The sequence below is a fragment of the Vipera ursinii genome, assembly GCF_947247035.1.
Source record: "Vipera ursinii genome assembly, chromosome: 4".
In the NCBI taxonomy this organism is placed as follows: domain Eukaryota; kingdom Metazoa; phylum Chordata; class Lepidosauria; order Squamata; family Viperidae; genus Vipera; species Vipera ursinii.
Window position 1 is genome coordinate 65,550,201 of NC_139514.1, and position 25,141 is coordinate 65,575,341.

General features: G+C 40.2%; 1 protein-coding gene across 1 annotated transcript in view; it reads right to left on the bottom strand.

The window, feature by feature from the left end:
* The window catches only part of PHEX (phosphate regulating endopeptidase X-linked), a 95,908-nt gene that overhangs the window by 19,795 nt on the left and 50,972 nt on the right, over nucleotides 1-25,141 (bottom strand). The window contains exons 13-14 of the mRNA XM_083361622.1: nucleotides 17,310-17,387; nucleotides 5,097-5,200 (exon numbers count right to left, since the gene is read on the bottom strand). Of these exons, the coding sequence (XP_083217748.1) occupies nucleotides 5,097-5,200; nucleotides 17,310-17,387 (182 nt within the window). The remainder of the gene's footprint in view (nucleotides 1-5,096; nucleotides 5,201-17,309; nucleotides 17,388-25,141) is intronic.

Genomic DNA, 25,141 nt, shown 5'->3' on the forward strand with positions numbered 1-25,141 from the left:
TGAAGATTAATAGTCTGTAAAAGTGGTTCAAACACCTACAGGTAGTCCTCAACCTAGAACTATTCATTTAACAACCATTCAAATTACAATGCCATCAGAAAACATCACTTATGACCTGTACTTACACTTACAACCATCACACATCCCTTGGGCTCGTATGATAGCAATTTGGGCACTTGGCAACCTGTCTGTATTTATGTTCAGTTGTAGTATCCTGCAGTCACATGATTTGATCTGCAACATTTTTTTGCTGATGTCCAGGAAAAAAAAACACCCATTGGGGAAACTAGATTCATTTAACAATGGTGTGATTCATTTAACACAATCGATAAAAATTGTGGTAAAATTGGGTCTGACTCAACGTACGACTGTAATGACTTACAATGACAATTCTGATCCAAATTGTGTTCATAAGTCAAGGACTACTAGTACAATAGAATACCTTCCATCCATATATGACATTATAGCTAAAAGACATAAGCTTCCCTTTTTAAAATGAAATTTTAGAAAATGCATTAATCATGGATAACAAAATATCAAAATTATAGGATTTATGAGATTATCCACCATTTTTATCAGTTTTTTTTAATAAACCATCATCAAATATACTTGTATAATATTATTTAATGTTAAACTGTAAAACAATATAACAATTATTTTTATTATCCATTCTATATTTTAAATATCGTATATCATATATAAGCCTGAATATCACTGAGTAGAGATCTAATTGTTAATACTTATAATACAATAGACTTTATTTAGCAGGCATGCTTTGTCTCCCTATTCTGCACCCTTCTGGAAAACATTTTCCAGTAAAACCATAAGATGGAAGATATACTTCAGTAAGAGAGTAGAAGATGAGTGACATCTAGTCTGAGGAATCAGGAGAAAACATTTAGCAAGGTTGACTGCATTCCAATTTCAGAGTCATTTACAGCAGCAGCCAAATACGCTAATCTGAAAAGCAGCAGCACAGATGCTTAAAAAGAAGTGGCCTTACATAGGATAACATTGAATGACTTTTTGGAATGACCTGGAGTGGCACTTAGGTCACTTTTATTGGAAATCTAAAATGTCATTGCACATTCTAAGTCTCCACAATGATCATAACCTTTAGCATCATTTCTTTATCTTATTTGCTTCAATTGTCTCAGAGCTTTCTTTCAATACGTTCTAACCTAGAGACCTCGACCAGCCTTAACCCAAAGAGATGAAAGCTGTCTCCATAAGTTTTATAATCACTTAAGACGGAAAAATATTTAGTATACTTCTTAAAAAGTATTAACTTTTATAAATGTCTATTGTTTATCATTAACATGCTTTAATTTTTTTATACATTTATATTACCTATACAAAAATGTCCACCAGACCATTCATTACTGTACAGAGATTACACCTTTGCAGGAGAAAATTAATGCCAATAAAATTTCCCATATGCAAATACCAAACCAACAAACAGCATTATATTGGTAATGGTGTTGGTGGAAAGAGGTGACTTTTCTTGTTCTTCCAAATACTGATATAAATGAATAAGGATGGAATGAAGTTGCCTTATATAATTTCATTACATACCCCAGTGTCCCCAAACTTTGTTAGATTTGTGTATACAGTACAAATGCTTCGGGAAAGATTCCCTATATAGATTCTCCTTATGTTCAGATATTTAAATTAGGTTTCAAATACAGTCTGCAAATATTACATATGGTCACTAAAAAAGGTAAAGGTTCCCCCACACATGCGTGCTAGTCGTTTCCGATTCTAGGGGCCAGTGCTCATCTCCATTTCAAAGCCGAAGAGCCAGCGCTTGTCCGAGGATGTCTCCATGGTCATGTGGCTGGCATGACTAGATGCCAAAGGCGTACGGAACGCTGTTACCTTCCCACCGTAGTGGTCCCTATTTTTCTACTCACATTTTTTATGTGCTTTCGAACTGCTAGGTTGGCAGAAGCTGGGACGAGTAACAGGCGCTCACTCTGTTATGTGGCACTCGGGATTCAACCCGCCAAACTGCCGACCTTCTGATCGTCCTAACCCACTGAGCCACCGAGTTCCTAGATGGCAACAAAAGCTAGAGTTGTCTTTATTTCTTCCTGCCATCTACTAGTTATCCAGTACATTTCAGAGATCAGATTTTTCATGCTTATTTAAATAACTGAAAAACTGTAAAATAATAATGTAAGGCCGGCTTTTTAAATACAGATTTTTGGCTAATTTCAGAACAGTTTGTAAAAAAGACTAATTATGCAGTTTTACTGTAACATGTCTTTTCAGGCTATCCTTTATTGCCGAGTTCTAAATTAAGCATGTAAAATACTGCATAGCAGAAAATTCAGCTACAATAAATTCAAAATGTGCAAATATTGAAAAATCGTTACAACTTACTATTCCTCCTCAAAAAGGTTCTAAAATTCTTCCTGCAATATAATGTCTCAAGATAGTGTGATTTAATCCTTCTCATTTTATTTGTTTGTTTATTTGCAAGTTTTAAAGGCCAGCTAACACCAGAATAACTCTGGGCATCTTACATTAAGAACAGAAAATAGTAAAAATATGTTTGTCTATGTTTGACCTCTTCCCTGACTGGGAAAGTTCATAGTTTAGTCCAAAACTATTAATGGGCATTGATAGGATTTCTCCTGGCCTATTGGAGAACTTCATAGCCAGTTAAATGGTAGAAAATGGAAGATACTCAACCATATCTGGGATGTGGCTATAGAAATATTTTGGAGATTTCACTGTAGGAAATTACAGTTTGAATTAGTATTCGGGGGGGGGGGGGAAGCTGATTCCAATACTTGTCTATTCTCAACACTAAGATTAGAAAGACAAAGACCCCTAAATTCTGCATCCCCCACCCAAAATCTAAAGACATGACCTTTATGACATAACATTAACCCACCACCATTAGAATACCAAAAGGGCACTTTGAAGCTCAGGTCAAAGTTCATTGCACAGGGACAACCACAAACAGGAACAACTCCAAACACAAAGCCCCCAAAAGGTATAAAAACCCACCCACTCCCAGCTCCATTTTGTCAGCCACCCCAGAAACATGCTACCATCACTGATGTTTCTGGCAACTAAATAAACTGAACCTTCTTTCCTAAGCAGTCTCCATTTTGTTTATTCCTGGCTTAGACTGGACCCTGATGAAAATTTTTCTTTCAACAGGCCTAATGCAATTTTATAAAGAGTAATATGATAAAGAGTAATGTTTCTCCTGTTTGCAGTTGACTTTATAATTAAAGTTTTCTCCCCTTCTGAGATATCTATATGACTGGCTATTACAATGATGACAGAAAAATAATCCTCACAATCTGAACTCTCAGATAACGAGGACTGTATTTTTATGTTTGGAAGGAATAAAATGGGTTACTGTATCTCCAGATTTGCATGGTCTGGATTTTAACAGACTATAAAACCTTGATTCCTGACCTAAAATGAAATGTGTATAAAGTAGTTGTATTGAAACTGAATTGAAAGGCCCTTACACTGTTGCAATACAAGCCCTGCCATTTTCTACATCTTTCACACACCCTGAACAGTCAGAGCTTTCAGCACAACAGCAAGATGCTGTTTTTTGTCCTGATTCAACCAACAAGCTCCTAGAGAATTTCTGATTCAGATTCAGTTCTCCTTTAAACTTGATGCTCAACAACTGAATTTAGACAGCACAGGTCCACGGCCTATTTTATATCTCAGAAACTACACATATAGACTTGTCATGTGAGAAAAGATACAATGCACTGTAAATCTAATAAATAGGATCCCAAGGAAAAGCCATAAGAAATGCCTTACAATTATGGCACAAAACGTTTATATATTACTATGCTCTGTCTGTTTGTGCTAACTAGTTCAGAACACATTCCCTCAAACCCTCTGAAGAAAATTAAGCCAAATAAATATGAAGAACAAGTGGGAAAAGTTAATATTAAACAGCCCTTGGAGAAAGAAAAAGAATAAAGATAAGCTGGAGTTTAATGTAATACATGCTGAGTTGTTGAACAGTTCTCTTCATTCCAAAGTAGAACAGTGATGGAAGATAATACATACGAGACTGCCCTACAATTTTATATTTCAGGAAATATTTGCCAATTAATTTAATCTTCAGTGACATTTTAAAGACTAACAATCTTCTTAGTGAAGCTAATAACCACATCCATAAGAATGAAACATCAAGGGGGGTTATCTCCTTTTTCATAAAGTAGAAAATGTGTTTGTTGCTCTGGACACTCATGACAAACTAAATATAATTTGTTATAGAAATGATAGCAAATAATCTAGAAGAATCTCAGAACATCTTCAGGTTTTTCTCTTAGTTTACAACATACACATACAAAACAAGGGCTATGATAGGTGTTGCCGTGGCTTTTGTATTATATTGCAATTCAGATCTCAGCAATGTAGTGGCCTACTCCCCCCTCTTTTACGCCCAGAGAGGTGCACAACAGATAGATGGAAGAAGCAGCTGTTTCATGATCTTCTTTGCAAATTCTTCTGCACACTGAAATGCAGTAGCAGGACTTAAAAGAGGAAAAGGATGCAGTTTGTGGAAAGGATTTAAGATCTATGTGGTTGTGGAGCCCCACTTCTCTTTGTCAAACTAGAGGGGGAAGGAGAAAGGAATGTCATTTCCTCTTGATTCTTTGTCTTATGATATCATCTGGCAAACATCCTCTTTTAAAATAAAAGGAGAAGCTTAATTTCATCCAGTTTAAAATGAAGATTCAATCCCATTACTTTATTGACCCTAAGTTCATAATAATAACAACTCTGCTTATTTTTGTGGATAGCCGTCTTTTATGAAAATTCTGTTAGATGGAAATTCCAGCAGTACCATTCCAAACAGCCATAATTGCCAGCAGAAACTCATCTGTAGCACAGTTATCATTATTAAGTTCTAAACCAGGCAAACTAAGCATTTTAAAATTTTACCAGTTTCAGAACAATAGATTGGGGATGAGAAGTCTAAAATTTGTGTTAAATTATATTTCTTGTATATTAATTGTCTGAATATTGTATATTAATTGTCTGTATATTAATTGTCTGGATTTCATCTCAATACTTCCCCAGCACATCTCTTCCCAACTCACTCTGTTTTGGGGACTTCTTTTCTCAGCCAGTAGAAATCTGATTGGGCCACATGTCTGCGAGTCTGAAGGACATTGCCAAAATAGTCTGCTTCTGAAAACTTCATCTGGAAATAAATATAAAGATTATGCTAATATAATTAAATTAAAACAGATGAACAACCTTAATATACTAGACAAGTAAAATATCAGAATTTAAATATTCTGAAAAAAATGCTGCCTCTTCCTCCTTTTCTCCATTGTGGTCCAAAACCAAATCAGATGCAATCCAAAAACATAATAGCATTATAACAGTTTGATACAAATAATACTTCTATTTACAATTTGGATATGATACAATTCATTGAAACCAATATATGGAACAATTAAAAGGGTGGTCTTAAGACCTCTCTCATTTATTGGGTTTGCTGTGTAGTCTTTCTATTAAAAGGCAAATTAATTAAGAGTGCACTTCCACCTAGAATTTACATCCTAGAAATCTACCTTCAAAGGTTTTGAAATTGCCCTAGAGGCATACCAGCATTGATTAAGTGCTGCAGAAATTCTTTTTATATCTGCTATCCATAACTGCAGAAGGAAAGACATTAAAATGTGTTTTGAAAAAGGACCATTGGTGATGGATATAGACAACTTAAAAATGTACAGGTTGTGGCTCCCTTAATTCACTGAGGTGAAAATATGACCAAACGACTGCTATTAAATTATGTCCAATACATCATAATATTTCTTCAGAAAATTCCATTTCATATATCGTCAGAGAACATGCCACGTGAAGTAGTTTGGATATTGCTATCCAAATGTCTTGTTCTACAATCATATACTAGGAGGGACAAATGTCCCATGATTAGTTCCTAACACCTGTTTCAGTGCTAATCAACCAGCTTCTATTCTAAATAAAACATTGGATGTACTTCTAGGTGTAGAAAATATGGCTCTCAGAAAGATTGTATTATTTCATATAATTAGAATTTTATGCTGGGGTTCAGTTGCATACACCATAAAGAATTGTACTACCAATTTTGAAAGAAATAATCTTTCAGAGTACTATTGGTTGCCTTTCTATGTAGAATAGAATATAGAATAGAATAATAACTTTATTGTCACTGTGAATGTACACTAATGGGCATACATTAAAATGAAATTTCGTTGCATTCACCTCTCAAAGCATCACCACCTCCAATATACACTACATAATTATGAGAAACATAAATAAATAAATAAATAAATAAATACAGAAGTATGCATATACCCACACATATTATATGACACAAACAGTCTAGTTCAGGTTATGTATACATGTGCATGGCGAGAAAAATGAATGTAATAATATAATAGTATATAATTGTCAGTTGTGAAACATCAAGACAACACATGAAGTTACAATTAATCTGATTTATTACTAATTTAATTTAATTTATTAATATTTCTATACCGCCCTTCTCCCGAAGGACTCAGGGCGGTGTACAGGGCAAGAATAAAACACAGAGATTTACAAAAAATAAAAGATAATTAAATACATGCCCGATTAAAAATACAGTTAATACATAGTAAAAAAAAACCCAATAAAAATAGTAAAAAACCCCAAACAATCCCCCCACAGGCCAGGCCGGCTTGCTCGAACAAGTATGTTTTCAGATCGCGGCGAAAGGAGCGAAGATCGGGCGCCGTCTGGAGCTCAACCGGTAACTGGTTCCATAGCTCCGGGGCGCCCACAGAGAAGGATCTCCCCCTGGGGGCCACCAGTCGACATTCTCTGACCGGTGGCACCCTGAGGAGACCCTCTCTGTGGGAACGCACAGGGCGGAGGGAAGTAGACGCCGGCAGCAGGTGTTCCCTAAGGTACTCCGGACCCCTGCCATGTAGGGCTTTAAACACCATTACTAGCACCTTGAATCTCACCCGGAAGACAACTGGCAACCAATGCAGCTCACGGAGCAGAGGTGTGACATGGGAGTATCAGGAGACTCCCAACACAACTCTCGCGGCTGCATTCTGTACCAGTTGGAGCCTCCGGGTGGTCCTCAAGGGAAGCCCCATGTAGAGAGCGTTGCAGTAGTCTAGACGAGAGGTCACAAGCGTGTGAGTGACCGTGCATAAATCATCCCGGCTTAGATAGGGCCGCAACTGGCGCACCAGGCGAACCTGGGCGAAAGCCCCCTAGTCACAGCCACCATGTGATCTTCCAAGGTGAGCCATGAATCTAGGAGGACTCCCAAGTTGCGAGCCCTATCTACAGGGGGTAATAATTCACCCCCCATAGAAAGAGATGGAATATCCGAATAGACCCGGGATGAAGGTATGCAAAGCCACTCGGTCTTGTCGGGGTTGAGTTGAAGTCTGTTCCTCCCCATCCAGACCCGAACCGCCTCCAGGCAACGGGACATCACGTTGAGGGCATCACTGGGGTGGTTTGGGGTCGAAAGAAAAAGCTGGGTATCATCAGCATACTGATGATACCCAACTCCAAAGCCACGAATGATCTCACCCAGCGGTTTCATGTAGATGTTGAACAGGAGAGGCGAGAGGACCGACCCCTGAGGAACTCCACAAACGAGAGACCTCGCGGTCGACCTCTGCCCTCCTGTCAACACTGACAGCGAGCATCCCTGGAGATAGGAGGAGAACCACTGTAAGACCGTGCCTCCCACTCCCAATCCCCTGAGACGCCGCAGCAGGATACCATGGTCGATGGTATCGAAAGCCGCTGAGAGGTCTAATAGGACTAGAACAGAGGAATGACCCCTGTCCCGAGCCCTCCAGAGATCATTCACCAGCACGACCAATGCCGTCTCCGTGCTGTACCCGGGCCTGAAACCCGATTGGTACGGGTCTAGATAATCCGCTTCATCCAGGACCAAAGGGAGCTGATGCGCCACCACACTCTCAACAACCTTCGTAAGAAAGCGAAGGTTGGAGACCGGACGAAAGTTGTTCAATACAGCTGGGTCCAAGGCAGGCTTCTTGAGGAGAGGCCTCACCACCGCCTCTTTCAAGACGGCAGGGAAGCTACCCTCACTCAAAGAAGCTGATATAACTGCTTGGAACCAGCTGCGTGTCCTCTCCCGGGCTGCATAAACCAGCCAGGAAGGGCACGGGTCCAATAAACATGTGGTGGAGCTCAGTCTCCCCATAATCCTGTCCACTTCCTCCGGAGTCACAGAATCAAACTCCACCCAGGTGATATCGACAAGACCGCCCGTGTCCTGATCGCCAGACTCTGCCCAGTTGGAGTCCAGACCAGTCCGAATCCGAGCGATTTTGTCCGACAGATAATTGTTAAACTCCTCGGCACAACCCTGCAAGGGTTCCTCCCTCACCTCCTGATTAAGGAGGGAGTGAGTCACCCTAAACAGAGCGGCCGGGCGATTATCTGCAGACGCGATAAGGGTAGCGAAGTGATTAGACCTCGCCACCCTTATCGCAGCGAGATAAGACCTAATGTAGGTTCTTAGTTGCAATTGGTCGGATTCGGATCTGCTGGACCTCCAACCGCTCTCTAGGCCCCGTCTCCGACGCTTCATCTCCCGGAGCTCCGCGGAGAACCATGGAGATCGACGGGATCTGCATCGGGTCAGGGGCCGCAAGGGTACAACTCGGTCAAGAGTCTCAGTGGCTGCCCTTTCCCAGGCTTCCACTAAGGCATCTGCCGAGCTGTGAGTGGGGGAGGCAGGTGGGGACCCCAACGCTGCCTGGAACCTCTCGGGATCCATTAAGCGTCTGGGGCGGTACCATCTAACTGGTTCCACACACCCACGGCGGGGGGTAGCAAAACGGAAGACCAGCCGCCGGAGATGATGATCGGTCCATGACAGGGGCATAATAATTGGAGAGCCCCCACCAAGATCATCTAACCACCGACCAGATAAGAAAACTAAGTCAAGGGTGTGGCCTCCCTCATGAGTCAGTCCTGAAATTACTTGCGTCAGGTCCATGGCCGTCATGAAAGCCATGAACTCCCGAGCCAACTCAGATGATCCTCCCAGAGATGGTAGATTGAAGTCCCCCAAAACTATAAGTTTCGGGAACTCAACCACCAACCCAGAGAGGACATCGAGGAGCTCAGGCAGGGCTGCTGCTGCGTGACTAGGTGAAAGGTACACCAGCAGCAAGCCCAACTGCGCACCAGGGCCGCATCTCAAAAAGAGAGACTCACATCCGACTATCTGGGGAACGGTGGCCTCCCGCGGACCTAAGGTCTCCCTCATAACAACAGCCACTCCCCCACCCCTACCCTGAGCCCGAGGCCGGTGTAGCACCCGGAAACCTGGTGGGCAAAGATCAGCCAGAGGAATACCGCCCTCTGGGCCCAACCAAGTCTCCGTGATGCAAGCCAGGTCCGCCTGCTCACACTCGACCAAATCATGGACGAGAGGAGCTTTATTGATGACAGACCTGGCATTCAAGTACACCAGCCGGAGCTCAGGAGGCTGCACATCCTCACTCCCGGGACCTCGGGGAAGAACAAGAGGGTCAGAACGCCTCACCGCTTGCAAGTAGCGGAGAGGCCTTCCCTGAGATCAATACGGCCCTCTGTTCCTGCACCTGCTGCCATTCCCTAACGTCATGGGAATGGGCAATCCCACGACTTGCCCTGGAGCCCCGGGGGCAACCGACCCCCGCTCCTCCCCTCCGCGATCAATCCCGGCCCTGGCCTGAACAACGGTTGCTGGACTGCCCCCCATATCCGAACAACCAAAAGAAGTTCCCACCCCCCCTCCCTAACCTCCTAAAAAATTTAACCAAAAAACTAATCAGGGGCCTCTTATTTGGCTTATATCGGAGGCCCCTACCCGTGCCCAACCATCTCTCAGGGTCCCAGCAATCGGGCCCTTCATCAAGAGGAGGTGTAAAGAATAAGGCGGGTCACTCCCAAGATGGGGGGGTCCCCCTGAGGGCGTATAAGACCGTGCTAGAATAAGTCAGACGCATGATCTTAAACAGGTCCAACAAAAAAGACAGCAAGGCAGACCGGATCGACACGGGAGGATCTTAAAATTAAATAAGTCGAAGGCAAATGACCAGAAAGCCAGCCCAGCTCCACTGCCACTAGAGCTGGGAAACCCTGGAACAGATCGAATCCCGCCCTCTCACGGCGGTCGAGGCCGGGGAGCAGCCTGGTACATAAAACCAGGGAAGCAATACCACCCAGAGCTCTCACCTCTGAGAGGCAGCAGATGTAAAATCATAACCACTCTCCCAAAGTGGTTATAACCCAGACCTTCCATTATAGGGGAGGGGGGAGAAGAGGAGGGAGTTAGAGCAAAAGAATCTATAAAATACATCAGGATTAATAAGCCGGTATAGTCACAAAATGGTAGGAGAGATTCCAATTGTATAAGTCACTTCCATGTTGCAAAAGACTGGATGATAGTCAGTCAAGAAGGAAACCACAACATGGTCTAATCATTTTCTGGCAGCGCAGAGATTAAATTTTGCCTCACAAATGTCCGAGGCAACAGCGTCCGCGTTCCACCACCAGGCCAGGTCACCATGTCAGAGAGGCCAACTCGCTTCACCGTCAGCCATCTCGGACACCAGCCAGACGACGTCTCCACCACTCCAGCGTTTTCACCCCCCCCCCGCCGCTCCAAGCCGCGATTCATAGTCAGTCCAACAACACGCGGCTCCCCAAGCAGCAGGAAGGCGTTCCGGAGCACCACCGAGCTGTAAAAAATTAATCCAGGCGTCACAGGTCTCAGGAACGCCACCAGGCTCCGTAGAGGGGGTCTCGAGACCCCCGCTGCACAGATGGTCAGCCGGTCGGCGCCACGTTGAGCAGAGCTCCAGTGAAAAATCAGGCTCTTTTACTAATCATGCCTATGCATAGGAATCTACTCAATTAATGGCTAACACTATTTTCTCATTAGACAAAAGTCAATGGAATTCAAGAAGTGTTGGACTTAGTCAAAGGTCCATAGAGACTCTAGGCTGATTTCTCATTGATTCCACCCCAAGCTTTGCCAATCCTTCGACAATAATACCATTTTTCAAACTGAATTTTCCCTTATAAATGTTAACATAAAAATATGTAGGTTATGGGTCTAATAACTTTGGTGCTTTTCTATATTGGAAAGCTATACAATTCTGTTGAAAAGAGTTCTGTTTCCATGAGTTCTATAAATACACAATTGCAAGATTATCTTATTTTTAAATGAATAGAATTGTCTTTCTGCATTAGAAAATTAGTAAATATTGCCATGTGAGCATATACTAGGAAATTCCATAGACAACAAATGTGGTTTTCCCCAACATATAGCACACTGGAAAACTTAACATAATTATTCCACTGTTGCTTCTAGAGCTTGGTACTGCATGCATTTTGATTACTATTTATGGAATGCATTTTGATAGTGAATAGTATAAAAATGTGGGAGGACAAGTATACTTTAAAATCCCTTCCTTGAATCATATTTGAGAAAAGTTAATAATCTTGACATCTGAAAGAAAACTAATGATATTTTTAAATATGAAATATTTGGAACCAAAAAAATAAACAAGCTGCAAACATAAAATTGGTCTTCTCTTAAAAAATTTTAATGCTTCCATCAGCTAAATTTTAATTCAGTTTCAGATTATGGCCTTTAAGAGCTAATAAATATTTTGTCACATTGAGGAAATGACTTAAAAATATAACTGCTGGCAACTTCAAAGAAAATAGAAATATGATAATGTCACAGTTTTAAACTCAGACCCTACAGTTAAGGGTATTAGTTTAGTACAATTTTCAGAATTGCCAAAAAAAAACTGCTTCAAATCAAAAGCAGTTGTCTCTTCATAATTTTTTTTCTGTATTTACAGAAAAACCTACTTATTGCATTGACCTGTGAAAGCCTAGATATTAAACTAAAAGGCACCTAGCCAAGTTGTTTATGCCAAACGATTCCCGTGTAATTTATGTTATTCTGAAAAACATATAAACATACATATTTCATTGAAAAACATTATTAAGCACATAAGAATAAAAATGTGAAAATATTTAAAAGAGCTAAACCCAAATAAACATTTTATTGCAGACTTCATTTCAAGGAAAAATTCCTTGGAAATTATGAATTTAAAGCTCCACTTGGATACCAATCAAAAGTCTCTCTCTTTCTCTTTCTCTCTCTTTTTCCTCTTTCCATTATTTATCCCAGCTTTGATTTCTAACCATCTTTGCCAGTTCTTGTTAAAAAAAATTGTCAACAATTGTGCAAAGTACTAACTGTTAGCTTAGTATTGCTTACATCAGGGTGTTAAAAGCCTCTAATCTTAGATGACTGAATTATTATCTACTTAGGGATGCTGTTTGCTTGACTGAACTTTGGCTTTTCCATATGAAGCATAAACAGCCCAGAGAGGCATCCACCCTACTGTGGGGACCATGCACACTATGTCGCTCCATGGCAGCAAGCAGGACAACTCCGAATGCGGGGAAGAGCTTGCCACCAAGACTCACCTTTAGGAGAGCTCATCCAGATGGATGGAAGAGATGGCTGCCATGGATCCACAAGGGAGGTGGTCGTTTGGTGTGGGGAAAAGGGAAGACTGGGATGGAAGAGTTCAGTGTGTAACCTTCACCTGGGGCAGCCAAAAACCAGGCTATAGGCCCAAGATGGAACTATTCAATGATGATGAAGAAGCTAAAGGAGAACTGGATCCAACTGACCAGATCCTAAAGCGGGTGATGCATTTCAAGATAGAGGTGTTCCAGGACTTAAAGGTAAAATCCAGATGATGCAGAGGGAGATGTGAGAACAGCTCAAAAAAGCTGGGGGAAGCAAAGGTGAGGCCATAGTCACTGAGGCAGCAGCAGGACTGGTGAGCTCCACTGAAAGTGAGGAAGCTAGGGTCAGGGTCATCACCGTGGCCCTCGAAGAAGCCGCCGCCTGGTGGATGGTAACCCTGCACAATTCAAATGCCCCAGAGCTATGGAATTTCAACCACTTTATATCAGCCCCTAAGATGGTGGTTCAAAGACAGGAAGGCACAGGACTGCATAAAAATGGTCAGGCAAGGATGTTGCCCCATAGCCTAGTACATGGAGGCATTCTGGGACCTGGCATGTTGTCTCAACTGGCCGGAGGACAATCCTGGTAAGCTGCTTCCAGGATGGGCTTAACAATGACCTATACAATGCCTACATTCCTCCCAGGGCCCCAGTTTGCCTACACGACTGGTGCATCCCAGCCAAGGAAGCAGAGATTGACCAGAATCACAACCCATACAGATCAGGGAAGACTTGGAAAGATCTCCCCTGGAAAAGAAAGGAGAGGCACCCAGACCCACATTGACTCAGCCACGATCAACCGCCTGCTTCAAATGCAGCAAGGAAGGGTTATTGCATCTCGCATGAAGCAGTAGAAATGGATCCAGAAAAAGTGCAGGCTGTGCTAGAGTGGGATGTCCCATGCACCAGGAAACAACTGCAAAGCTTCCTGGGCTTCGCTAACCTATAGGCAATTCATCCCCTCCTTTGCACAGATGGCCCTCCCCATCACAAACTTACTGAGAATGAAGGGAGGGGGCAAGCCGAAACCCAGCCAGCCTCTAAAGTGGACAATGGAATGCCAAGCCACATTCAAGAAATTAAAAAGACTTTTTTCCACAGAGCCGGATCTGAAGCACCAGCAGGGGCACTTTTACTTCAGGAAAACAAAACTATAACCCTGTGCTTACGTCTCAAAAAGCTGAGATAGAACAATTCTGGGAAGTGTGGGAGAAGGAGGCTTATGCCCTAAGGTGGGCTCTTCTCACCTGGAGACATAAAATTCCCTTCCAGATCTGGACAGATCATAAAAACCTGGAAGCACTGAAAACCCCAAAGAAATTATCCCCCAAACAGGCCTGATGAGGACAATACTTCCAACGGTTCAATTTTACTCTACACTATCTGCCGGGTTGGGGAACCTCCTAGCAGACACCTTATTGAGATTACCACAATATAACAGTGTAAAAACAGAAATAGTTAAACCCATGCTTCCAATACAGCAGCTAGGAGCACCAGTGACCACGAGAGTACAATCAAAGGGTAAACCCCTGCCAGACATCACTGCCACATCTGAATTCAAACAAATAATGGAGAAAGATGACTGGTTCCTTAGTCACAAAAACCTCTGTTCCATATGAGATGGGCTTGCATGGGTAGCGGGGAAAATGTATGTACCAGCAAGCCAGAGACTAAGGACTATGCAGACCTGCCATGACTCCAAAGTGGCTGGGCATTTTGGATTCATGAAAATGTTATACCTCCTATAATGACAAATTTTGGTGGCCCTTCATTAAGAAAGACATGGAGGTTTATGTTGCCAGCTGCCCTACCTGTGCAGTAGCAAAACGAAGGCAGGAAAAAACACCTGGCCTTTTGCAACTAGTTACAAACCTTTCAGCACCCTGGAGAGAGATGACTATGTATTTTATTGTAGAATTACCCAAGAGTGCTGAAAATACCGTTATTTGGGTGGTGACCGACCTGTTCTCAAAACAGGTCCATTTCACCCCTTGCCCAAAGATACCAATGGCAAAGACTGGCAAAGATGTTCCTCCACCATATCTACTGTTTGCATGGAGCCCCACAGCACATAATCTCTGATAGGGCAGTCTAATTCAACTCAAAATTCTGGAGGGCATTTTTGGACCTTTGGACCAAGGTCTGTCATCTAGTTATTATCCTCAAACAAATGGTGGGACAGAACGAACAAACTCAGTACTGGAGCAGTACCTACAGTATTTTATCATCTATCAACAAGACAACTGGACCAACCTTTTCCCATTTGCTGAAGTAGCGTACAACAATGTGGTCCATTCTAGCACAGGGTTCACTCCTTTTCAAGTAGCCACAGGCCAAGTTTTTAACCCCATGCCCGAATTGCCAAATAACGAGCTCACCATCCCTTCCCATAAGGAACAGATTAAGCAGTTGCAAAACACCTGGCCATCAGTCAGAAATGCCTTAGAAGAAGGCTCAGGCAGACAAGAGAATGGAACTTAAACAGTTCAAAGTAGGGGACCGGGTATACTTGTCTATTAGGTTCCTTCAATCATTGCAGCCATCAAAGAAACTAGGACCCAAATTTGTGAGTCCATTCTCAATAAAATGCATCATAAACCCTGTCACAGTAGTACTAGAACTCCCAAAACCCTTAAGGCAAATCCTTAATTCCACTACAGCCTGTTAAATCTGAAATAACCTCACCTTTAAGGCCAGCAGCTTCTCCTCTTCCTCTATCCATCATGGTAGAGGGTGAGCAATACTTTGAAATTAAGGAGATCCTAGATTCACGCAAACACCAAGGGGCTACACAGTACTTAGTGGCCTTCCAAAATGAATGGGTTCATAAAAAAACATGTTAGAGCTCCAAAACTGCTCAAACGTTTTCATGCTCATTACCCTGACAAACCTGATTAACTTTTTTTTCTCTCCCCCCCCCAATTTTATTATTTTCTGTCTCTTCAGCAGACTTCTCCTTCTTTTAAGGGGGGGCAGCATGTCAGAAACCCCTTCAATGTTTCTTTTCAGGCTCTACCATTCTAGTGGCAGGGGGAGGCTTAGCTCTACAGGATGGGGGGAGGCTTTGCTTGGTTGGGAGGGAGGCTTATGGATGTATTTCTTCTACTTTGTTTCCTCTCAACTTTGATGTATCTCTTTGGATGTGAAAAGGGGAAAGGAATGTGCCAGGGGCCATCTGTCTTTTCTCCACTCCATTGTGAGATCTGGTGAAGCACCTGGGAACCGTTAACCGTGTTAACCGTTAACCGTGTTAACCTTTGCACCTGTGGATTGGCTGGACACAAACTGGACAGTTGGGCTCTAGGGTGAATGAAAGTTTAAATGTAGCTATTTGCATGAGAAGTCTTTAGATCTTGCTTTGCTCTCCTCCTATCACTAATTCTCAATAAAAGTTCCTATTTGAAAAAAAATGTCAGTTTCAAGAGTCCTGCTTTCTTGGGAGAATTAGCTGAGGCAGTTACTTACATCCAGTAAGTAAACACAGCACCACATGTGCTATCAACTCTCAGTCTAACAAACCAGCAAACAGCCCATTGTGATGAAAGGACTAAGATAGAATGTTGTATTAGTAACAAGCAGAGAAAGAGCATAGAGACATCTGAAAGGGGAAAAATTTTGTCAGTTCCACTTTATGAAGAATTAGCAATGGGAAAAAAGCCCACGGTGTCTACCAGTTTCCCAAAACACAGAAGGAGGGAGAAAAAGATGCACCTTGAACTTCCAGATGCATCTTTCAGTAAAGTAAAAAGGGGTTTAGGATAAGAGGTAAAAGCCAGTGATACTCAAACCAGATGGAACCATTCTTTAACTGAGCATGGCTCTCTGACTCTCAAGGCTAGGAAAAAAAATATGGTGGAAAGTACAATGATTAGAAAACCTAAGAATTGAAGGCCTAGAATTTAAAACCTGGTATAGAGGGGGACACACACACACACACACACATACACACGTATGTGTATAATATCTCTTCTACAAAAAAGCATTTTTAATATGAAGTTAAATATCTGGAAAAACAGAACTGAAATCTGACAGTATGGTATACTTGGAGCTCTGTTTTTCTTTTTACTTTGCTGAATATTTAACAAATTAGTTGTAGAATTATGATTCAGAAAGTGGACTGCAGCTGCCATTAATTTGCTCCAGCAATACAATTGACAATAATCACTGTTTTATTTTGAAGATTTGCATATATTGCAAAACAAGGAGCTAAATATGAGGCTTACACTTCTCTTCAGAGATTAAATACATCTTAGGATACTTACTCATCATCATTTGTTTCAATTAAAAACATTTGGTTCTCCTGAGAGGTGATGATGCTTAACAAAAGATGTCAGGTAAATAATGTGAGCAATTAAGTGGAACTCAAGAAATGTACAAAACAAACTTATATAACTGAAGACATGCATCAATGAAGCTCTTAGAAGTTATTACTCCTTTACTTTCAGTGGGAATTAATTGTATGCATAGCATTAATATATCCTGAAAAAGCAGAGCAGAGACAAGGACGAGGATGGAAGATAGGCTGCATAAGGGAAAGGACGCTTTGTAATGGGAGGATGATTGCATTTAGCACTAGAAATTTGTAATTTATATTTATAATACTCTTTGCTCTGGTTAAATCTTGAACATTCTACATGGTGAATGAGTATATGAACATACGTGCATTTGTAATTTATATTATAACAATAACTGCAACAAGTAATAATTGAAAATAATAAAGCAAAACTTACTGTTTTGATGCCTTCTGTAATATATGTATCATTCATTATAAATCCGGGATAACCCACTTTTGCCAAAACTGATTTTGCCTTTAGGAAAAAAAAATGGATAAACGTGACAATGACAAGGATGACCATTTAAAGTAAATTTTAAATCATATGGTAATCTTAATTGCGCTTGCTATTGTTGTTAGCTTTAAAAACAGGAAGTCTGTATTTTACTTTCCTGCAAAGAACAACAACAACGACAACAACAAATAACCTGCAGAATGTTATTTATCCATAGTAAGTATAAAAAACTTCTGTTATTTTTCAAAAATCCAGGTTGGAGATGGTTAGTGTTTGGATCTTTTCATGCAAAAATATGTAACTGTCACAGGTCAAATGTTGCTTATAAACAGTGTTCCAGGGCTGAAAGTGTCTTGGAAAATGTGGGGTTTTTTAGGGGGGGGGGAACACTCCCTAGCCTATTCTGCTCACTGTTCATCCTACTGTGCTGCTACCTTGCTTTAATCTGATCTAAAAAAATTCTTTCTCTATGAAGCTGTGCATTCTTTCTTCTCAACCAAGGGACTCCAAATTTGGCTTTGTAGTGTCTCTGTTCAGCAGTTACTTTTTCCTCCCTTAAAGATAGTAATATATACAGCATAATGATTGGTTCTATGGTAAGCAGTTTTTATATACAGATTGTTCAAATCTAGACATCCTATATGGGGGCCGGGGGGAGGGCGGAGAGGAACACTGTTATGATTTTTAAGTCGAACCAGATGGTAGGAACTCTCATTCATGTACGATAACAACATATAAAACAAGCAGAGCCATCTGAAAACCCTTCAAATATAATGTGTTGGAGTGAATCTATTAACTAGATTAGAGTTCAGTAAGTAGAATTATTTGTCTATACATCTTCTAGGTTAAAGAATACTTTGTTCATATTGTACAGGGGGCAAGCATGCCTTTGGGAAAATATAATTGCCTCTCTGTGTCAGGAAACAAAGGTAATATTTTCTGTATTCACACAGTACTTTAATAAGAAGCTTTTAAGATACATCTTTAACCAGTCTTTTGATTGTGTCAGAAAAAATAAACAATTGTCCAAGTTATCAGAGATTTTGGATTTTGATGCAGAACCCAGGTGAGACTTTGTCCCTTTGCCCTGATACAGAAGTTACCTGTGGCCAGACTCAACTTCACAGGAGCATATATTGAATCTTACTATAATACTGGAAGGCAACAAGAAGCATCATATCTGAACTGATAAGCAAAAAGAATTTTCTGAGTAGGTGGGGGGCTGTTGCCATCCTGTGGTTATCCAGATTTTTGTAACCCAGATTATAGCCTGGCTAAATGTAAATGTAAATTAGACAGAAGATGAGATTCTGTAGGAACTAGTCCATTAAGGTTAATAGTGCTTGGTCTCTCTAAAGAAACATACAATAAGTCCTCAACTTACAACAGTTTATTAAGTGACTGTTCAAAGTTATGACAGCACTGAAAAAAGTGACTTATGACCGTTTTTCACAGTTATGAACATTGCAGCATCTCCATGGTCATGTGATCAAAATTCGGACACTTATTTATTTATTTATTTAATTCCATTTATATCCCGCCCTTCTCCAAAGACTCAGGGCGGCTTACAAGCTTAGCAGTAGCCTTCATTCTATGTATATGCCTGCTTATTAGGGCTTTCACCCCCCCCCAAGCGGCATTATTACAAAGTCAGCTTAATTGCCCCCAACAATCTGGGTCCTCATTTTACCTACCTCGGAAGGATGGAAGGCTGAGTCAACCTTGAGCCTGGTGGGATGCGAACCTGCACTAATTGTAGGCAGCTGGTGTTACTTAAGGAGGCATTAGCCCACTGCTCCACCAAGGCAATTGATTCACATTTAAGACAGTTGCAGTGTCCTGAGATCATGTGATCACCTTTTGGGACCTTCTTACAAGCAAAGTCAATGGGGAAGCCAGATTCACTTAACAACTATGTTACTAATTTAACAACTACAGTGATTCACTTAACAACTGTGGAAATAAAGGTTGTAAAATGGGGCAAAACTCACTTAAATGTTTCACTTAGCAACAGAACTTTGAGGCACAATTGTGGTCGTACATTGAAGACTACCTGTATTGATCACTATGGGGAGATAAGGATAAGCATTCATTGTTCTTTTACTTTTGGGGGGGAGGCTTTTCTAGTTCTCATTTTTGGCTAAGAGGCAGTGCTCAAAAAGATCAAGTTATAAAAGAAATGTTGCCATTCAGTTTCTGAAAATTCCTTAGTTTTCTAGTCCACATGGCCATTCTTTTTATTATGCAGACTAAAGCAGACATGGCAAAAATCTTGAACGTCGTACACACACATTGTAAATGATTTAAATGAATTTTAATATGAATATCTTACCACCTGGAAACAGAGAAATTCTGCTATCTTGTCTTCCACACAGAATAATCTGACCACTTGGGTACTATAGCAATACACTTTAACTTCAACAGCTGGCCTTTAGCTACTCCCTTTGGCAATAAATTCTGTTAGGCTAATCTTGCTAACCCCAGGTATTTATTTGTCACTTGTGAAAATATCTTTACAATTAATTGGGATAATTAATACGTGACATCCTGCAGAAAACAGGTGGGAGATTAACAGCAGGAGCAGCAGAAAGAGACGAAACCTTAAGCAAGACAGATCCCATTGTCATGCAAATGATCTCAGTGACAGAAAAACAATAGAAGACAAATGCCATACAGAATAAATTGGGAAATGAAGTAAATAACAAAAGAGAATATTTGTTCTTAATTTTCCAAAAGGAGCATCAGAGCCTCCCAGGTTTTTATTATTTTCAAGAAAAAACATATCTTATTGTTGTTTGCTATATGACTGATTGACACTGTGTAATTACTGTTAGGTTAAGATACCTGATTGTTTTCTCTTCTTATATTCAACACAAAAGGGCAAGTGGGGGGGAAATGTTGCATTTCTGCTGATCTAGTTTTTAAAATGACCTAGGTAAGTCATAGAGGTCTTGCACGTCTTCTAAAGTAGTCATTTAAAGCAACTAAGCAATTTTCTGTTGCATTCATGCTTTTCAGTATAGAGGATTAAGCAAACAGAAGGAGAATAATAACTTTAGGAGCTGATAAATTGTGACCTTTAAAGAAAACACCTATTCATTTTGCAGCATGACTAATTACAAAGTTTGGAAAATAATGAATGTGGATAAACTGTCCCAACCTGGTGAATGATTTCCAAGTGAACTACCGTAATTGCTGTAAATATTGATCAAATGCCAACGCTAAAGATATTTCAAATCAGAACTAGGCTGCATAACATCATCTGAATCTGGGAGTGGTGATGTTAAAACATGATCAATAGGTCATCAAAAAGAAACATTGCTGAATAATGTATATTATACTTCCATATTTATTAATTTCCATACTTCCTGGATGGGTCTGAGAACTGAGTCCTCTCTTAATCCATGAAGTGAGCAATCATTATAGGCTGACTGAAGAACATAGTAGATAAGACAAATATTATGTTTCTATGGTTGTGGGTCTTTTTCATATGCAAATTATTTTTAACCATTCTGTGTCAGAATTCTAACTGGACCTCCTGATTGGCAATCCCACATCTAGTTTGGTTTCAAATTAAATTTATCAGTGTTTCTTATATTTTATATAAAAGGAGTGTATGTTTTATTACAAAAAAAGATCCAATTTGGGTCAGTCATCAGCACCAGAGGTGTCCTCTTCCAAGCTTTCGGACTCATGCTGGACCCCCATCCTCTCATTCTTTCTCACTGGAATGTGTGCTTTGGGCTATTCTATGAGTCTTGTTTATGTGGTGCCTTCCTATTGGTTGATTGGTGTGTTGATGGTTGGCAACTGGCTACTGTTTTCTTGTGCTGCCAAGCCCTTGGCTACTAAGTACCTGATAAGCTGGTTGTACATCAGTACTCTTGCTGGCTGATAAGGGCCAGGCTTCAATCATTTCTCTAGCTATTGTTGTACCTGCACAGCCAACAATCTTAGTAGCTATGAAACTGAATGTATGTCCTTGTTCATTGCAATGTGGAATGCTTTATGTAGAATGCATCAGAAAATGAATGGCAGAAATGTGAATGATGTCTAAAATCTATTTCATTTGACTACATTAAGTATCAAGACAGCCTTCCAATCCTGCATTTTACACTAATAATGTGGGCAAATAGGAATTGCATCTAGGTTTAATAAAGAGCATAAGGAATTTATTTAACCTGTGTTTAGTCGTTAAAAAAACTTTTTTATCTCTGGTCCACTCTGCTGATTTTTTTCATTCTCTAGTGCTTACTAGAATGATATTGTTATCAGATACCTAACAGAAATCCAAGTTCCAGTCACTGCCTAATGTAGACCAGGTGTAGGTCCTTCTATAAGAATTATTACCAGGGCTTTTTTTTCTCATAGAACGCTCAGAACGGAGTTCCGGCACCTTTTTTGGATGGAACCTTGTAGGGTAGGCAAGGCAGATTGTATGACATGTATGAGTTCCGGCACCTTTTTCGTTTACAAAAAAAGCACTGTTTCATGGCAAGATTTTTTTCAGAATGCATGCATTCGTTACATGCATACTTCTGTTTTTTAGGTAGATAATGAACATAGCCACAAGTATTTTGATCTCACACAGTTTGGTTAATATTTTGGGCTATGCTTTTCTCTGGAAATAGAATGGCAGCTGGAAACTCGGGGTTAAATATAATTTCCTTCCCCTTCTCCAGTTTTCCACAATCTGTCTGCACTATGCTAGGATTATTAATGGAACTGACAACTCCTTACAACTGACTGAGCACTGGCAGCAGCCAGGTAACAAGGGAGAAGCTGACTGCAGCAAATAATCTAACACCAAAAGATAAAAGAGTATTAAGCATGTCATGACAAATGGTTTCAGATCAAGCCAAAGTAGATGAAAAAAATCACATCTGGTTAGTGAATCCATGCTTTTGTAAATTAGATGCATATAGATTAAAATAGCTTTTTATAGGGTAAAAGCTACTACCTCAAGAGATGTAAACTGTAAACCACAATCATATGCTTCTTATCTGTGTCCCATCCCATTCAAACCCATTAATGCAGGCAAGATATGGATAGCATTGGATCACAAGTCACATCATCAAAATTTATCATCAGAATAGGGACACTACATTGTTTCCAATATTTCCAAAGAGCGTTGGCTTGAGAGGCGTATTGTATGAGGAATGCAATGTAAAACCTTGCACTTGTATGAATTTATTTTAATCTGCAAGTGAGACAATATTTAAAGAGTAGCATTTTCCCCAAACTTTTTTTTTTCAAATCAATATAGAAAGCCAATGGCTCAAGATATTCCCAAACAAAGCTTAACCTTCAAAACCTTCAACTTCAGGAATATAGGGCAGAAAGAAAACATTTCATTACCACAGGATCCAGAAGAAAAAAATAGAGCTTATGGTTCATCACAATGAAGAAAGTAGAAATTGAATGAAACCCTAAGCAATAATAAATGTGTCATCCAAAAGAACTCCAATAGACAGAAGTGAACATTAGTTGGCTAACTATTCATGCCATATAGTCCAACCTATTGGTTATCCATATTCCTTCTGTATATGGAAATGAAATTGCAGCATTATGTATTGTCTGTAGCAACCTCAGAAGCATCAGGAAAGCAATTTTTTTACTTGATTACTAGGACTTACATGCAGTTTCAACCACATGATTCTCCCATTATCCCATAAAGCACAATAAAGTATAACATTGATTTAAAACATGGTAACTAAACTCAGTACCACGAAAGTAACATTCAATGCAGCATCGGCTTGATCCTCAAAGGCTCTGCAGAAAAATTAAATCTTTTCAAAATAGACTGGGGCATCCTTGTCCTGAGGGCAAGCTCTTCTGAAAGAAGGCAGAATAAAAAAATTCCTTCTGACATGCCCTCTTTTCTGGATCATATCAGGCTGGTGGATTCCACCTTGCGTACATGCAACAGTAAGATGATACAACTATAATGGGTCTAGTCCCGTTTCAGACAAGCAGCTACATATTGCACCAAGTGGTTTCCAAATAGTCAGTGTAGTACTTTAAAAAATCTGTGACTTATTTAAATTTAATCAATCTGCTGGCTTGAAACTAAAGTTTCATTGCATTGAAACATGAATTTGTGGTGTCGATTCCCAAATACTGAGTTCAGTAGGCCAACAAAGGAAGGAGCAGCCTAATAACTCTGTGAAAATCCATTTTTTTCATTCTCCCATTCAAGACAGAACAATTATATCATGTCTTCAGTGGCTGGGTAGGCCATCCTTTCATATAGCCTGAAAGTCCTTGTTCGCTATCATTCACTTATAAATTATAGAACATTTTATAAAAATATTTATAATTGTTAGGGAACATGTAATAAATCAAACCTGAGCTGTAGATGTATGCTATTCATTCTTTAATAAATAGTTTCTGATTTTTAAAAAGAAAGTTTCTTTTTATACTACTTTTATACTAGTAACTATACTACTACTTGTACTACTAAAATCTGTCCTGAATGAAATTGTGCATCATAGAGTAAAACTGTCAATAAAGGTAGCTGAAATGGGCCAGTTTACAGAATGCCAGGACCCATTATTCTGAGAGAATGAAATTTGAGAAGTTGTGGCTGCTGGAAGGAAGGAAGGAAGGAAGGAAGGAAGGAAGGAAGGAAGGAAGGAAGGAATCATGTGCTAAGTATGGAATACCAAAAGCAGAGTCTGCCTCATTTGCACTCTGCTGTGGCTTAATGAAGCATTCAAGCCACAAGATTATGATACATTTGGGCAAGCCAAAATAACTCCTCAGTGGGTGGTGCCTATAATGCACAACTATTTGAAGGTTTTCAGTTGTCAGCTCAGTGTAGATATATGCTCATCTGTCAAATCTACCAAATACGTCATCGAGTATCAGGCAATTTTTGCACTGAACAGTGAAGACCAAATCACACAGTACTTGACAAGCTGATATATTGAGTCCTCTGAAGCTGTTGCTTCAGCTGCTGAATTTCAAATTCACAAGAGGGAACCAGCTGTTGTTTGCCTTCAAGTGCACCTTCCACAACAGCATCAAGTGTTCTTTCAAGATAATGCTGAATCACTCTAACAGAATTTGTGGATCTCTTCAAACACAAACCATTTGCAAAAACACTGTACTATGTGGATATTCCAAGATTCTGTACTTGGTCTAATAAGAAATGGGAAAGAAGAAATATTGGAAAAGAGTGGAGGGTTCTTTGGAATTTTTGAGGCCAATGTTCTAAGTCAAGTGTGCATTGTTACTCCATGAAGTAGTGACCTCTACTACTTGAGATGCTTCTTCATCACATAAAGGGGCCAGTATTTTTTGAATTACATAATGGTCATATCCTTCTATCATTCTAAGATGTCTGCAGAGAGAGACTATTGTTGCAAGCTGATGATCATAGGCAATAAACTATAGAAGATACCAAAAGAAGAAGAACCTCCAAGGCAATGACAGATTTCTTTGTTGTCTCGACTATGTGTGTAATTGCTTGTAAAATAATCTTTCTTTGATTATTTTCATTGATTTACCAGGAAGAATGTAAAAGACATTTAACACTGACCTGGTCCTCAATAAAGATAGGGGAGGTGTAGTTGTAGCTGTTTCTGTGGCATTATCCAGTTTTGCAATAATATTGATGCTTGGTGAGATACCTCTCAAAGTGAATGAAAATACTCTTTGTATCATTGGTGGGTGAGGGGAAGAAACCTCCAAGAATGCAAATTTGCTTTGACTTCGATGCCTATTGTCTGGAATGAGACCTCATGATTAGGAGGGAGAGCTTTGAAACCACA